The following is an 18,156-nucleotide window of genomic DNA, read 5'->3' as shown; positions in this document are numbered from 1 at the left end:
AACTGTGGCTGGTGAAACAGAATGCTTCCTTACTTACTGTGGAAAAGATTTTTTAAACAAGAGGAAAATCAGAGCTTTTTTTGTACTGACAAATTGAAATCTTTCTCAAATTAAATGTTTGGTACAGGAACAATAATCGTCTTTTAGTAAACATGCTTTTTGCTTTCTATTTATCGTAAATAGGATCCCAACTATCCAGGGCCTTCCACTCAGAATCAACCAAATCTGCATTTACCTGGTTTATTAAACTTTTGTAAATATAGCAAACATTTTGAAAGAAAGAGTGACCCAAGTCTTACTTTTTTTTTCTAAGCCAAGAAATTAAAAATCAGTCAAACGTTTGGATACCCTTGGTTTGATGATCAGCCTAAAATCTTAAGAGGCACACAAAAGTTATAGTCTGCTTTTTAGGAAACTTTTCTCCCCTTTAGTTTCTTTAAGCAATAACAACATTTAGCACTGGCCAGTCATGAGTGAGGAAGCGCTGACCAACTCTGCTCCAAACAAATGGATAAAACTCTAGTAACACTGAGGCCTTCGCTGGCATCTCAATAACTTTCAGGCACAGGAACAGTATGATGGAGAATTTTTGTTTTTAAACTAACTTATTAAAACATTTGTATAACATGTTAGCAGCCCATGTTGAGAATCCTCTAAACCTCAACAGCTGGAGTTGTCTGACCGTAATTCTGTTTTTGTGTGTGTCAGTGTATTTAACGTTAACTAATTTAACTTCAACATTGTTTCATCACAAATAAATTAAGCTGTGAAAAAGCAATGAGTGCCTTTAGTTAGAGCTTCATCCTTTAAATCTGCTGTCCTCAGGTCTGCGTGCACTGAGGCGAGCTCTGGGAGTTTCCCAGCAGGCATCTGACCAGCAGCTGATGGGGACGGTGACGGTCTCCATGCAGGACCTCCAGTGGGCCATGACTGTTGTGAAGCCCAGTGCAATGAGAGAGGTTGCTATCGACGTGCCCAAGGTACAGAAACCTCCCCTGTCTGTCTGTCTGTCGTCAACTTATCCATTAGACCTGGGCGATAAATCAATTTTATTGATTAATTGAATATTTAGGTTTTTCATGATTTAGTTTTTCATAAATCTGGATTTTTTTTCAACAATGCACTCCTTGAGTTTCTATAGATCAGAGTAATGTCAGCAGACTCCGGGCCGCCGCCATCTTGTTTGACAAGCATGTTTTACAGTTTCTATTTATTTGGACTTTAAATTCACATCCATTCTAAGATGGAATATTAGGAGCAAGCTAAGATTTTTCATTTTTTTAATTATGTCAATAAGGTCATAATATTATAACAATGACGTCATATTAGAAGAATGAAGCAGTAATTGTATGAGAACTCCAACACAAAAAATGTAAATGAGTTGTGTTGAGCATCTTGTGAAGTTATGCTTTTCCAAATAAGGAAATCCTTAATCTTTGAAGACATGAGCATGAGGGTTTAACATGCTTGTACACTGATGCAGCTGATGCAGCAGCCTCTTCCCGCTCCTACTTGGTTTAAATCTTCAGTCTTAATGACACAATTCGTCCTGGAAGCTACTTCTCTTAGCGTTACATTCAGCCTCGTGGTGGTTTTGGAAGGAAGCAGGCCAGCTTACATCATGCATTTTTTGGCTCAATGAAAGCACAATCTAAATCCCGAAAAAGGTAATGACTTATCACCACTTTTAAAAGTAGCTCATCAAGCAGTGCCTTTCTTCCCAAACTGTCTTACTCTTCTTTACTCTGCTGACCACTGAATCACCACGAGGAAGAGTGGAAAAGACCCTGTGGCCATTTTACCCTCTGCTGCAATGAAGATGAACGACTTTGTCTTCGCAGATGGAGGAAAAGTGGGCTCAAAAAACATGGGAGGTTAGTGAGGAGGAAGGAGGGGTGAGAGGACAGCGGTGAGACTTCAGGATGTTTTGGAGTTTGCATGTGCAAGACATAAGGGACAGGAAGAAGGCTAACATCATCTTCCACCGGTAATTGAAAGCAGATCTGGTCGCTGACGGTTCCTGCCAGCAGCTAAAAAAAGAGAAAGAGAAGAAGAAACATGCGTCCGATCCCTTCACCTCAGCCCGCCTCCCCTTTTCTTTCTGCACAGAGTGCTGCGCTCTGAGCTCACCCAGAGACATTCAGTCCTTGTGGCTGGTTCCTGGAAACAAGAGAGGAACGAGTTTGGATTTCTTTTTCTTTTTTTGTAATTCGTCTTACACAGCTCAGCTGAAAGACCAGCCACAGAGCCCCGGACTTGATTATATCCACATGAGTGCAAACATTTGTTTCTAATCCACTTTTATATAAGAAACTTCCAGTGGTGCCGGATGAATACATGCCCAGAGTTTCTGTGAAACCGTCTCGGATCACATATCCACACAAGATTTAAAGATTATACCTCACTTTAGATTCTATTTGTATGTAAATATAATAAATTAAGGGGTAATTTGGGTTATTTCTTTCTAAAGACTTTCCCTTTTATTTTAACATCCATTTTAAGCTCTGACCTTGCTGTCTGGTTTAACTTTATTATATCTGTCTTTTATTATTTCCATGCCCTTTATCTCCCTGTTTCTTTGTTTAGTTTGTTTGGTAAGTCCCCGACTCTGTCCTCTTTTCCCCTTTAAAGGCCTCTTGTAAAGTTTGGAAAACAACTGTAAAAGGTAATAACTGTGTCTGGTGCAAAAAGGAAAACAGCACAGTGGGGTTTGAGTCAAAGCATTTGCTTTTGATTTTAACACGTTTTAGTTATAACATTAACTGATTCAACTTTGTGTTATTTTCTCATACGCCTAGACCTTTTTCACATTTCATCACATTACAATTAAAAACTTCAATGTAATTTACATACTTCAGTGGTGGGCACTGCTAACTAAAATGTTAGCTGCTCCAACCCTAAAACGCTATTCACATTAGCTGTGCTAAAGCACTACACCAACATGCGTTTAGTGGAAGCTAACAGAAGTTACCTGGAGAACATAGAAAGATTTTTAAAATATCAAACACGTTAAATCTACTTATGGGTCTGAAGTTGTTGAACGGATCGGATGCAGTAAAAATGAAAGAAAATACATAAATATTGAATTTTTATTACAATAACAGTAAAAAGTGTTAACATGACATTTGTGATGAGTTGCAAATTTTAACTTTTTCTACCTTTTAGACTTTAGATTTTTGCAGGGTTTTGATTATCAAAGCAAATTATTTCCACGGTTTCAACTCAAGTTGTTGATTAATATTCTCTAGAAGGAGGACATTCGTCAGAAACTTGTTTGCAACCATAAAATTCTAAGTTTACTTCAACCAACAATTGCTGAAAACCAAAGAAGGATTTTGAATGTTTTAAAGCACTAAAAAGTGGATCTTTACAACCCAGCCAACACTAAGCAAATTGAAGCAGCTGCTGACAGGTTCAAACGCTCCACAAGAACTAAGCAAATGACCCCTGAAGGGAGATTATTTTCATAGTGGTTACATGCAAATTGTTTGAAATGGTTTTTACTTTTCACAAAAATATATCTTTAGGCTGACTTTTGAAAACCTTTAGGCTTCTGTATCAGCCTTCATTTCCACATTCATTGATTTTTTTCTCTTTTTTTTGCCATTTGTCCAAAAACACCAACAATTTTATTAAGGGGAAACTCCAAAATATGCAATTTTTTCCAAAGATAAAGAGGAGAGTAAAATATTTTGGATTTGGTTATTAGAGCATTTCCTCTGTCAAACATTGTCAACAACATTGATTTTGATGCTTTATTTTTATTTTTGTTGAGCAATGAAAACAAGTCACACTTTTTACCTCAAGATTCCAAAATAGCCCCTTTTATAAGTTCTGTATCTTCTTTGGGCTCAACCACATTGTTTTTGTTGCCAGCAACAAGCTTATTTAACTTTATTTAAGTTGGTTGGTTTTCCGTCTCAAATTCAACTTAATTCATGCCAAAGTTGGGTTTTTAAAACTAAGAGCAGTGCACCAACTATCAAGCACGGTGGTGGCTGCATTACACTGAGGATTTGTTTAACTGCCACTGGAATATTGCATATGTTGTTGTGTCATGAAAAAAGTTGGGTGACTCCAGATTTTTCAAATGTACTCAAGTCAACAGCATGAGGATGAAAAAGAGAAGAAAATAGGTTTATAACATAACTGATGTCGTCACTATATTTTCTCAAGATGTTCTAACATTGCGTAGCCCTATAGGTGCATGTATATACATATTTATACTTCTCAGTATGATTTAGATTCTTTGTCTATTTGAGAAAATCCACAATAAAAGCAAAGCGTAATATTTGAAGTTTGTTGCAAGACTATTCCACTCTTGCAAAATAGTTTCAATGTTAAAAACCTGTAATAAATTATTTAATTGCAGATTTACTGATAAATGTAACATTTCTGGAGCTTTAACTGTAGATTCCCTTAAAATGTACCAAAATTAACATCAGTAATATTTCACAGCTATATTCTGTGCTATTCTTTTTAAATTTTACTCTAAATTTGCCATTTTAGTCATAATTTCTATCTGTGCAGATCTGATTCCCAAACCTCTCTGGTGAATCCTGCTTCCCAGTACGTTTTTTTCCTCTACTCCTGTTTTTATTCCATTTTCTTTCTGTCTGCGCTTTTAGTTTAATACTTTTGGTTTGCTGGCTTGCGTCTGGTCCATCTCTCCCCCTGTCCCCTCTTCCTCCAGATCCCGTGTCGCTCCGTGCATTTCTTTCCTTTTGGCTCAGAGCTGGCCATAAATCGTTCGGTATTTACAGTATGTGGCCAGATGCCAGGTTTCCATTAGGTGCTTCGCTCCCCGGAGACGGCGCCGGTGGCCTGGGATGTGTTACCTCTGTGGGCTGGTGGGGGGGAGGGAGGAGGAAGTCAAACAGATGGGAGGGGATAGAGTTATAAACCCTGGCAGTTAGCATTTAGATCAGAACGTGTGATCCAGAGCTAATGAGAGGGTCAAGCTGAAACAAAAGAGATAAAACACATTTAATTACTGCATACCTTGTTTCCATGGAGATAAACTCTCTGTTCATCTTTTAAATGGTGTTGATCAATCTTTAAGAAACAGGAAGCTGACACTAAATTTCACAGGTGGAATTTTTACTAACTGTCTGCGTAAGATTTTATTTAGGAGTGATTTAGTAAAGAGGTCTGAATTTTTTTGTAGTTTTTAAATCCTAACCCTACTGTTGGAATGTTTTTTTTTTTTATAACTTTGACTTTGTATCTTGCATAAAAAGTGGTCAAATTGTATATTTCATGGGGAGGTTTTAATTTGTGCTGTTTTTATTTCAAGTCTAAATCAATCTGTGTCCCTTTAATCGTCCCATTTACCCCGTCTTTGAATAACATTCCCATTGCAATTTGATTTCCACTTTTATAGATTTTTTTTATTCCCTTATGTTGAAATTCCTTCAAAATGTTTCAGGTAGAAAAAGGATTTTCTCATGAACCTATTATTTTTCATACAAAATATAAAAAACAGCCTATTGACTATGACTTCACAATTTCACAGAAAAGGAATAAAAATAAATGTCATTACATTCATGACGATTTGCTATGAATAGTGAGGACTGAAGATAATCATTGCATTCATAAATTAAATGTCAAAATATATGGTCCTACATAATATTTCTATCCTTAATTAAGCTCCTTTTTGACATGAAGTCCAATAGATGAACTGTGAAAATCTGGAATTCAGACCCAAGAAATAAATACAATTTTGGTGTTTAAGGAGAGAAACTTTTATCATTAAAACTGGCTTTAAAGACATTAAAATTCTGAAAATGTATTTTTATGTGTGGTGAGGACTCGAGTTAGTAACAAGAAATATGATGACATATTGTTGTGTGTTTTATTTCCGTGGGAGTCTATGAAGGAGCTTTTGTTTCATGTCCAAGGAACACAGAGGGAGCATGAAATGTCTCTTTATTTTATTGTGCCTTTATTTATACAGATAAATCTCACTTATTTATAAGAGACAGCAACATGTTAAAACAGACTTCAGTCAGTACTAAACAAACTAACTAATAAAGTACAGCAGAAACCTGTAAAGTAAATTAATGAAAAAATGGAGGGACCACAAAGGGTTAAAGTGAAAGTATGCATGTACAGTTAATCTAATCAGAAGATGCAGCAGATCTGGGTTCCCCACCTGGATTTCATTTTGTTCTGACTTCAACTGGTGAAAAAAAAAAGAAAGAAAAAAACAATGAATAATTAAAGATCCATTTAAGGGAAACTATCTGATCGCTGACCTTCTTAGACGGCCTCTCTGGCTCTCCTGCCAAACCTGATTCCTTCCGTTGCGCGTGTAATAAGATAAAGCCAAGTGTGGGAGGACAGAAAAGCAGTGATGCTGAGATACAACAGATAACAAACAAGAAGAGCAGAGAGGATATGAGAGCAGATCAAACAGGATATGGAGCAGAGAGGCTGAGTGGATGGGCTGAATGTAGAGGAGGAGGTTAAAACAACTGAGTGGGACAGAACTGAACAGTACGGAAAGGAAAGAAGCAGGAATGTGAGACAGGAAGGGTAAAAAGAGACGTTAGCTGGTTTTGGATGAAGCTCTCTCCTGCTTATCTGCTTTATCTCCTCCGGTTGTTCTCCGCCGGACTCTCTCCTTCCTCTCCTCCCTGCCTCCTTCCTTCCATCTGTCAGACAGACAGCTGTTGGCAGCCTGGCTCTGTTGTTGTTCACTCTGTCCTGATTCAACCCAAGCCCTCGGCTCCTCCATCTCCCTCCAAATATGCTTTTATATTTCTCCTCTGCTCCATCCAGCCGACTCTTGGAGGAACTTGAGATTCCTTGCAGTTTAGTCATGTGACCCCAAAGTTAAAAGAGGGCCTTTTATGGGTTACTGTAGAGCATTTCTGTGCACAATCAGAATTAGCTTGGTTCGTCGCGTTTGTTGTTGGTGATGGGTTTGCTTCAAACTGCCACAGATTAGCAGTGCATGAAGGACTGGAGAGCGTTTCAGCACATTATTGGAATGAAGATTATTTATTAGAGCTTGACCTCTTCCTGCTGCCTTCCTCCAATGTAAAACAGATTCATTTTCCTGATTGCATGTTTTTGACCTCTGTGAACCGGCTGGATTCTGATTCTGTGAAATAATGCTTGTCTCTTCCACATCTGCTTCTCCACACACTACATCTGACTACTGGAGTTGACTGTTGTTTGACATGTTCAAGATGTTATTTTTTTTATTACCATTTAAACAGTCTTTTCCTCTTTATGTCCACCATTCTAAATAGTTGCCATCCATTTTCAGATTTATTTACCAGATAACATCTCAAATATGGAGAAGCAGCATTCAGCTTCTATGCACCACAAGTCTGGAACAATCTTACAGAAAACTGCAAAACAGCTGAAACACTGAGTTCCTTTAGATTAAGGCTGAAAACCTCCCCGTTTCGAGTTGCTTTTGATCTCTGGAATATTGACCAACATATCTGATTGATGAGTCTGATGATGGCACTCAACAAAATGTAACGTCTATCACCGGTTTCTCCTTTTGTGAATGTGTGTTATTTTCTTGACAGGTTTTTTTTTTATTTATTATTATTTGTTAATTTTTGTGTTTTTAATATGTAAAGCACTTTGAACAGCCTTGTTGCTGCAATGTGCTATACAAATACACTTAACTGATTGATCATCTTGCATTTTGTTGAAGTTTTCCTTTGCTTCATCTGTCCAGGTGTGCTGGTCAGATGTTGGTGGCATGGCAGAGGTAAAGCTGAAACTGAAACAGGCCGTAGAGTGGCCCCTGAGGCACCCCGAGGCCTTTACCCGCATGGGGATCCAACCACCAAAAGGAGTCCTGCTGTATGGGCCGCCAGGCTGCTCCAAAACCATGATAGCCAAAGCCTTGGCTAATGAAAGTGGGCTCAACTTTCTGGCTATTAAAGTAAGTTTTCACCATTTTATTAAAGTTTAGTTGTTTTTTTCCCCCATCACTCTGGGTTGGCCAAACGTTATCAAATTACTTTGCTGATTAAAATCAAAAATGGTACCAAAGCTTGCTGCTTTTCTTTTCTTTAATGGGATACATAAAAATGAAAACATAATGTTTTGCAGATGTGCCTCTGCATATCGTTTTCCTGATTGAATGTTCTGCCAAAACTGTGCAGATGAGTCAGCCATTAGTCTGAGGACAGATGATTTGTCGTGCTGTCTCTCAGTCTCTGCGTTTGCAGTTTAACATTAGTCATGCAAATTGTGTTGCATTTCCTCCCTTAATCAGGTTATAGGGATTCTATCATTTATTTTGGTGAATTTACAGCATTTTAGTATGAAATGTTCTCCTTCCACATTTATATTAAAGAGTAGTAGCATATAAATCACCTTCGTACTCTAATATAGGTTTTCTTTTGTGATGGGAGGGTGATAAACATGTTTATTATTGACAAATAATAAACATGGGTTTATCAATGTTTATTAAATTGATGAAAATGAATTGTGAACCTCCATCTGTGAAGACATAAATAGTTTTAAGTAGTAATACTTCATTATTTTCTATTTATGTTCTACAATACAAACAGATACGACCATTACGCTCCAGAGGATGTGTAACATTGACTGATTTCAAGTCGGGATAGGAGGACATTAATTATATAAAATCAGTGGATTTTACTTTTGGGTTAGAAATTATTTTTATTCCTTTTCAGAGTGTAAATGTTGTGAAACAATCAGAAATTACGGCTCTAGAATATCCTTTCTGTTTCTTCTTAAACACACAAGTCTGCATATGCAAAATTCATTTTAAATTTGTTGCTGATGCATCCACACCATTAAGAGTGACTATGTGAAAGTTATGAAGTTGGGTCGTTTTGACTTAATGTTTGATTGCTCAGAACTCCACTCCTCTTTCTCCCAGATGCTCTGCAGTCTGGATCAGCTTCTTGGTTAATTTAAAATCCGTTATTGCAACATGTCTCATAAAAGTGTGGGTGACTTTACCAAACTATTACATCAATAACTCCATGAAAAAATTGGATTGCTGTCTGGTCTTGGACCCCAAAGGAAAAACGAAAACAGCTGATCGCCAGAGTAAGACACAGTTATGGGGGAAAACCTAACTGGACTACAGCAGCCCACCGTGCAGTTTGTGAAGGGCACACTTAAAAAGTGAATGACAATCAGGGGAAAAAACACATGGTGTACAAAAAAGACTTTGAAACAAAGCATCCATAAGGCATGTGCAACATTTTATTTATATTTATAAAAATTTGGTACATTTATAAACTTCTTAAAATTTCAGATTCAATTCAAACATCCCAGAGATGTTGATGTTGATGATTTCCTAAAGAGCAGAAGGTGGTACAGCTGCAGAGAGTTTCTTCCTCTGACCCTTGACCCAGTGTTTGTCCTCTCTCATTCATCACCCCGTCCTCTCTGCCAGCTTCCCCCTCCTTCAGGACATGTCGACAGATGTTGATTGATCGCCTTGTTGAATTGTTGACTGGTGAATATTTAGAAAAAGACAGGAAGTCCAGACAGAAGCTCTCAACTGGCATCATTAAGTCAGAAGCCAGTTCTGCCATGACCTCCCTCCTTTTGTCTCAATGAAGCAGGGTGATTTTTCTCCTATTTTCTCCACAATTCAATGAAATGTTCATTTAATCTGCTCTAATCAAACTCTTAGTTTGTTTGTCTAGAAAGTCTGGTTCATTTGGAGAAGTTAAAATGTGCAACCAAACTCTGATCTGGACCAAAAACCAAACTGGGGTCCAGCTAAAAACCAGCTGAAGTGAATTCTGGAGAAGTTTGAATGTACATGTGGATGCAAAGTCCAGAAGCAGGAAGTGGGTTATAGTGCAGAGTATTTTCTTGAAAAATACAACCAAAACAAACGCGAGGTTATAGAGCTAGCAGGAGAAATGACTCATGGTCTTTTACCAACAACAAAAGAGAAGAACTACAACCGCTAGAATGTGATGCTACTTAATTTTTGTTCACATTTTGTTTAAGAAGGAAGTTGTGCTTTTTCGTGTTGTTTCCTTCAGTGTCTCATGATTCAGCGCCTCCACAGGTGAGGAGGGGAAGAGGTGTTTCAAATGGTTTGGTTGATTTGACACAGTGCAGTGTGAAAGTGAACCACAGCAGCTGGAAATGTACCAATGTGGCAACTTTGGTCCTCAACAAACCAAGTCTGCTGGACTATCATGCGTGAAAACACTTTTAATATTTCAGAAGGTTGGAGCATCTGCAGAGAGAAATATTTGATTAGAAATAGAAACATGCACACAGCATTACATATAATCTACCATATTTATATTTATGAATTGCTGTTCCACATAATTATCCCTTATTTTACACCAGACACCAAAGCTTTATCTGACAGAAGCACGCCGTTCTGCAGTGGTTCACAAAACTACATGTTTGCATTTCTGACGGGGGATGTAGATAAAATCTTAACAGTGGCTGTGGAGACTTGGTGACCAAAAATGGCCGTTCTTAGCAGCAGCTCTCTGCTGCAGTGCTGCTTCAGCCTTGGTTTGTCTCAGCTCAAGTTGTTTTACATTTCTCACCTGTTACTCTGACTGTTCCTATGGGCATGTTCAGGTCCATAGTTACTTTTTTTGCACCCACGTCCGAATTTCTGAAGATTTAACAAACATTTTAGTTGAAAATCATGTTTTCTTGTCTTTCCCATTTTGAAAGGTGGCTCAGATCATCTGGTATTCACGTTGGTTAAAAGCTGAAATCCACAAATACTTGTGACCTCCTCTAAGGTTGCTTTTCACTGCCTATTTTACAGTTCAAACCTAAAAATGCCTTAATTGCACTTCTGGATGCACAGCCAATCAGTGCCACGGAAAATGAACGATGCTCCTGGATTGGTTGTTTTGCAAAAGCTGGCCAATAGGGTGACAAGTAGCATATTTATTTAGCTGAAATGACCTATTTCAGCTTAACAAGCTGCATTTTAGATGTAATCTAAAATATTCAAGAATAAAAGAAGAATCAGAAAATAAGCAGTGCGGAGGGTCCAGTGCTACTTAAACAAAGATTCGTGCTGTGAGGTTCTGCAGCCAGTTTAAAGTTATCACCAGCAGAATCTGCTCTTTGAAACGGGATAAAAAACATCCTGTCCCTGCTGCTGAAAGCCGCTCTCAACCATCTGCAATAACAGTATCAGGTTTTTCCAGTGCGGCGGTTGCTTTGACACAGATACGTTATCCCGATTTAAATGTGGATACTTTGAGGGTTCAGCCTGTTTCCTCTGTGTAAAAAAGCCCTATTATCATCTTGTCAATTTCAGTTTCCTCCCTTCAGCCACTCAAACACAGTCACAGTCACACACGCATACCTGCTCGCCAACACGCACGCACCCACACGCATACACCTCGTATCTCGCCTGGTGTTTTTTAAAAGTCACCACATCCAAGCCTCAGCTCTACTGAGAAACGAGCAGCTTGGGAATAATGAGTCAACCTACACACTTACTGCAGGAGACAAAAGGGCTGGAAGTTAAGTGTCGTCTCGTCCATCAGCTAAGAGGCGATGAAAGAGTAGATTGCAGTGGACGAAGTTCCTCTAACGACTGAGTGGATGTTCTCCCAGAGAGAGACAAACATCTAAGAGTTTAAAAGTCTAAAATATATAAAAAGAAGAAGAGAAATTGTTAAGCTGTGTTTGCAATCAATTGTGAAAACCCCACACGTTTAAAACAATTGTTGCTGAAATTTCCTGAGTTAATTAAATTCATTTTATTTATAAAATGAGTCATTTCACAACAGATGTTACAACAAGTCACTTTGGCCCAAAAACTTCATTTCGATCAGATAAGCAGGTATTGAAAAGACAGAAAGGAGAATAAACTTAAATTCACTGAGCCAGGAGTACTTTCTATGGAGGAGAAAAGCAGTGTGTACACAGAGTTAATGCTGGTAAATCTCTTTCTCGGGCTTCATAAAAATAAGAGACACAGTTGAACACAGAATCTCAGAACCTGGTGTACTTTCTATGGCAGTTGTTTTCTGAACTTTTTGCAAGTTAACACTCAGAGCTTCTCTATCCCAACAATATATATATTTATATTTATATTAAATAGACAAAGTTAAACATAGAAGCATTGAGCCATGAGTACAATCAAACTTTGGTCTCATAAGCTGCAGGAGCATTTTCAAGGAACCAGATTCAGTTTCCAGAGCCCTCTCCTTTCTGATGTAGGAGCTACAGGACTCAATGCTTTTAATGCTTTCAACACTAGCTGCTGTTTTTAGGATCTACATCAGGGGTCCCCAAACTACGGCCCGCGGGCCGGATCCAGCCCGCCTCCTCATTTGCTCCAGCCCCCTGAACATTACTAGAGAGCATTCAGATTTTTTTTCATATACCGTATTTTCCGGACTATAAACCGCTTATATGTGGATTTTTCTTCAACCACCAAGGGGCTCTTTAGCAGGAAGTGAATCATTGGAAGTCAAAATTGGAAATAAAATAAGAAAATGCCCATTAAAACGGAATTAGGTTTTGATAGGGAATTGAAATTTGAGAATGTTGTTGATCAGTTAAATAGCATTCAGGGGAAAAAGAAGATGTTTCATTCTTTTTTAATAATACTGGGATCATTATGAGAATTTGAGGTATAGATATTAGGATACAATAGTGCAACAATAATGGATGCAAGCTGCCGTTGAAATCTAAAGAAGAAGAAGCAGCAGCAGAAGAAGAAGGCGGCCATTTTTATTTAGCATCTGCTAGCAACACGAAGGATCAGCACTTTTACTGTTACAGTTACTGTTCGGAAACTGCCGTAATCAGTTCAGTTAAATCTAAACTTGCCAACTTTTCTTTTTCAACCGTAATAAATGTGATATTCAATTGACCTGTTATGACTCAAATTTATGGTGTCCACCCCCCTCTGCTGCTGCTGCATCGTTGTGGAAAACCTGGAGCGGCAGAGATATCTGAGGCTTATATGTGCATGTTTACTGGTTTAAAAAAAACTTTGGGGTTGGGGCTTATAGTCCAGTGCGGCTCATAGTTTGGAAAATACGGACTATAATCCTTCCTGGATTTTTTCCTGTGAAGAACCCAGAGAATGTTATTTGATTGAGATTTCTGGAAAACAATACATTTTTACATTTAGGCACTCCTACAATCGTCACACTTTTTCTGCTACAAACTGACTCCGGCCCCCGACCAGAGTAGGGAAAAGTTATGTGGCCGTCACAGGATAAAGTTTGGGGATCCCTGATCTACATAGTGGTTCTTTACGAAGGAGGCATGTCCCTCCACTGGAAACCAGAAACGACAGATTTGGATTGGTTTGGGTCATCCTGTACAACATTAACAGCAGACATAGCAGTAGGTTTCTGGGGAAATGTTTGCTCTGCTTCCCCCTCATTTTATTGTCCTCCTCTGTTCTTTTTTTTAACTAAATTTTGAAGAAAAAAAAAAGCTTTCATCATTGGACTTGAAAACCATGCAACAGCCTTGACAAGTACGGCTACAGGTTATATTTATGAAGCTGTTGTGAGCACAAACCTTCTATTTCATGCCTTAGATCTTCCCGAATATCCGATTTTATTTGATGTGCCTGAATTCATTCAAAACAGGAGAAGTTGCACCATGGTGCGAGCAGATGTGCTACTTTAATGCTCACAGAGTGGAAAATGTGCATCTTTGCCAAGTGAGCCACATGTGTTACATACAAACATGAAACGGTACACAGCGTACAGTGAGCATCGAAAAAATTTCACACAAAGAGACAAAACACGTCCTGCTGAGCCGCACACTTGATGTTCAAGGAGCAGATGCTTCAGTTGAGAAGTTTACTTCTGGATTTTTCCCATTTAGAAAAGACATGATTGTCTTTTGTCAAAGGTCCTAATGTAGAAGAATTTTAGATGGTTTAAATTCATATTATCACAACCATACTCGTTAAGTTGTAGCTGTTATAAAATGAGTAACTCTGTTCTGCATAAATTATTCTTTCAGGGTCCAGAATTACTGAGCAAGTACGTTGGGGAGTCTGAAAGGGCAGTTCGAGAGGTAAGTTCTTTAAGCCTTCCTCACAGCCCTGCAAAAGTATTCACACCCCTTTATTATGATCCAACCAAAAACTTCAATTCATTTTTGGGGGGATTTTATGTTCAATTCAGTTCAAATCAGGTTTGGATATTTCTGTAGCGCCATTTCACAACAAATATCGACTCAAGGAACTTTGCAAAAAGAAAAATAATTATTTAAATATTTTGATGCCGTCACATTGTCTAACAGTAAATTAAACTCAGTTTATTATTGAAATTAGTTTAAAATATTTGCTATCTAAGGAAACCCAGCAGATCCCTGTGAATGAAGCTTTCACTCCTGGACGAACGCGTAGCAACAATCATTTGGGTTGTGTCATTGATGTATGCATGTAGCGACAGTGGAAAGAAAAATGTCCCTTTTAACAAGAAGAAACCTCCACCAGAACCAGAGCGAGGCTTAATACAAATGTGTGTCTGTGAGCAGACACTTGCAAAAGAAACAGAAGAAATGATCCAGAAAGGCATCACAGCCAAACCGAATACCAGACGAGGTGTAGCTACTGTAAAGAGAGAAATAACAGAGAAAACATAAAGTTAACAGTTGAAATAACAGCAGATAATGTGAATTTGGGGAGTAGTAGAAGACGACAAGAGTGAGAAAAAGTAGTCAGTTTGTTCTCCAGCAGCCTAAGATTATAGCAGCATAACTACAGAGCTCAGTTCAGTTTAACGTAACTCCTTAGAATGAGGCCTGAAAGAGGCAGAACTGCTGCGGCCGACATAAGATATGTCGGTCGCTCAGATATGTTGATGCTTTCGGCATCAAGAAACTTTTTCTGCAGATTTTCTTTGCAAAATATCAGAAGTAACCGGCAGAAGTTACCAGGAAGTAAGAGATAATGTATAAAATACCGCAGGATGATTTACAGATTTCGTATAAAAACTGGTAAAAATATTTGCTTTAGTGAATTATTTAGTTTAGTTTAGTTTACTAAATTAATAATTTAGTTTACAGTTAAAACTAAAAACTATTTTAACTCGAGGATTCGTGTTCATTTGGCAGAAAGTTTTAAAACCATTTGATAAGGAGGCCAGTCATGTTTGAAAAAGTTCAAGTTCAATTACAGTTGATGGGTTGAATTTAGCTCTTTGAGATGTTAAAATCTTAGTTTTAGATCCATAAGCTGTTATAACCCATCCAGAATGTTCTACCTGACCCATCTGCTGGGTTCCTTGTTCTTCCTGACAGGTTCTTCACTAATGTTCTTTAAAGAACCTCTGAAGCCAGAAACAGATGATCTGGATTTATGAGGATAAATTTCACACAGGCAAAAGTTTTCACTGGATTTATTTATTTATATATTTTCAGATTTTTATTTTATTTATGCATTGTGTCCATCATATAAAAAGCTAATAAAATTAGATTTTAACCTGACTACATGCAGAACAGTTTACTGGGTCTGAATGCTTTTTTTAGCGATGTGTTTGGCTATTATTATACACCAAAATCCTTCCTGGTCATTGTGTTCCTGAGCTGAATTGTGGAGGTTCAGTTCTGACGTCCTAAAGGACGACCTGCGGTGTGATTTCTGGGGTTAATGACGACTGTATTTCCTCTTCATGTTTGTGTCTCGGATGATTCATCTGTCCCGTTAAACATTTGTCCTGTTTTTGCCTCTTCCGTTGTTGCTGACGCTGCTCGCAGGTGTTTCGGAAAGCAAGGGCGGTCGCTCCCTCCATCGTCTTCTTTGATGAGATCGATGCTCTGGCCAGCGAAAGAGGAAGGTACAGTTTGTCCTTTTCTGTATTCCTTTAAAAATAATAATCTGAAACAGCTTCTTCCCGTTTGTGTGACAAATTCATAATCACGTCGGCGGTCAATGTTAATTATGCGACTGCCGCCTCTCTCTGCTGACATCTCACTGTGATTCATGCATGATAGAAGGAACAAACATCCTAAACAGTCTGCATGAAAGCACCGGTTCCCATGCAGTGTTTGCAGAGTTGTGTGGCTTTTCACCAGCAGAGAACACAGAACAGAGTGTTGTCCGGAGGAGTTTCAGTGGGATGGCACAGGGAACATCTGTGGCTTGAAGGAAAAAGACTGGGGGTTGGGGGGTAGAGGACATGGACCGGAGGCACACAAACATTTCATTGTGCTCTTTCACGGCAGATGGGGAAGGCCAAATATGCAGCGTGCTTCCTGCTAAACCAGGGAAAGATGACATTTGCAGGATGGAGCTAACAAAAGGGCAGCAGGCCTTATAACCAGTTAGTTCACCACACATTTTTTGTCATCAGTGACAGGTTGCACTTTAATTTAACTTTGTCTACAGGTATCAACTCAAATCAATCAGTCAAGTTTATTTGTAAGAACATTTCAGCAACAAATCAGCTGAATGTGCTTAAAAAGTCAATTGAGAAGTGAGGAACCAGTAATAAACATTATATTTTGTGCCATTGTCAAAATCATCAATACACGTCATATATGTTGGTCAATGTTCCATTTATTAAGGTTCAAAAGCAGCCCTAAACAGGTGAGTTTTTAGCCTTGATTTAAAGGAACCCAGTATTTCAGCTGTTTTGCAGTTTTCTGGAAGTTTATTCCAGATTTGTGGTGCTCAGAAACTGAGTGCTGCTCCATATTTGGTTCTAGTTCTGGGGATGGAGACAGGAACAGACAGGGACCAGAAGACCTGCGGGTTCTGGAAGGTTGATACACCAATAACAGGTCTTTAATGTATTAAATATTCCTGTATATTTTAAAATCGTCATTATTGTAATTCAATTTGCTCAAAGTATTTATACTTTTCTCATAATTTACAATTTATTTCAGAATCTCTTTATCTATATTAATTCCACACAGGTTTATGTCTCCAAGTCTTTATTTAACCATGATAACTTTCTGCAAGCTTGCAAGCATCCAAATATCTTGCTGTGTCTGGATGTTCGATTTCTAAAGTAAAAAACAATAAAAAATCGCATTGGAATTGGAAGAGATTTAAAGAGGAGTGGTAAAAGCAATTGAGGTGGATTAGCAGTGCTTGCCAACAACTGCTGGGTTCATCCCGGGCGTGTTACTGTGAAATATCACCTCTGCCGCACGGACATTAAGCTGATTGCATATAAGTTATGAGTTTCCTTAGTCAGAGGCCTCCTCCGATTCATTGCAACACTGACTGCTACCAGAGATCCTTCCTGCTACATCACCATCTACAGGAACAATTTGAAGATATTCTGATGACATGAGTTAACACATTTATTTTCCCTTTGGGATAAATAAAACATATTTTAGAATTTAATTAAATCATGTCTAAATCTTCCATTGAATCATTGTGGTGCACTTGCACTGTTTGTGTATTTTGTCTTCTTGGCCTAATTCCAGTCTGCACTAAATAATAATTTGTCCTTATCAGGTATTTCTTTGCCAGTAAAGCTGGCAGTTTCCCTCTATCCTGTTTTTTTTTCTACTTTGATTGAGCTTTCTTCTCCGCTTTTATGAATATCAATTTTTCATATGTGCTCAGCGAGTGCCAGCTGCTTCTTCTGTTTGCCAGCTCACATTGGTTGAGGCGGGACTGGACCTGTGCCTCAAGGCCACTCACCATTTAGAGAAATGCACTTCTTGCAGATCTGTAAATGTTATTTATTGGACTTTACTTCCTGCTGTGTTTAATCAATAAGTGGCTCACAGACTTCCAGTGCGGATTCAGATCTGTTGACACAACCAGACTGTGTGTGTGTGTGTGTGTGTGTGTGTGTGTGTGTGTGTGTGTGTGTGTGTGTGTGTGTGTGTGTGTGTGTGTGTGTGTGTGTGTGTGTGTGTGTGTGTGTGTGTGTGTGTGTGTGTGTGAAACTGGTGGAGTGAAATGAGGAAAACAGGAGTGAAGACAAAGATGATCAGTTCAGAGAGACATAAAATTACAAGTTATGGTTTTTAGAAAATAATGAGTCACAATAAAAATACAAATACCTTCTAAGTTCTCTATTTCTGTGCTTTTTTTTTTAAGTCTTATCTCAATTTTGTACATTATATTTAAACCTTGACCACTGTCATAAATCCACAGTGAATTTTGGTATTTATACTTTTGAAATATTGGGCTAAAATAAAGAAATTTGCTAATATGCATTTGGAAACGCATGCAGTCTGGACACGTCAAGCATGTTG

The 18,156-nt window shown here is 38.3% G+C and overlaps 1 protein-coding gene across 2 annotated transcripts in view; it reads left to right on the top strand.

Moving 5' to 3' along the window:
• Nucleotides 1–18,156, top strand: part of afg2a (AAA ATPase AFG2A) — a 110,298-nt gene that overhangs the window by 18,074 nt on the left and 74,068 nt on the right. For both annotated transcript variants that reach the window (XM_008421144.3, XM_008421145.3), the window contains exons 10-13: nt 826–980; nt 7,703–7,912; nt 13,954–14,007; nt 15,694–15,773. In XM_008421144.3, the coding sequence (XP_008419366.1) occupies nt 826–980; nt 7,703–7,912; nt 13,954–14,007; nt 15,694–15,773 (499 nt within the window). The remainder of the gene's footprint in view (nt 1–825; nt 981–7,702; nt 7,913–13,953; nt 14,008–15,693; nt 15,774–18,156) is intronic.

The sequence above is a fragment of the Poecilia reticulata genome, chromosome 10, assembly GCF_904066995.2.
Source record: "Poecilia reticulata chromosome 10, P_reticulata-male-v2, whole genome shotgun sequence".
Classification (NCBI taxonomy): Eukaryota; Metazoa; Chordata; class Actinopteri; order Cyprinodontiformes; family Poeciliidae; genus Poecilia; species Poecilia reticulata.
Note: the sequence above shows the minus strand (reverse complement) of the source record. Positions and strands in the feature narration are given on the sequence as shown.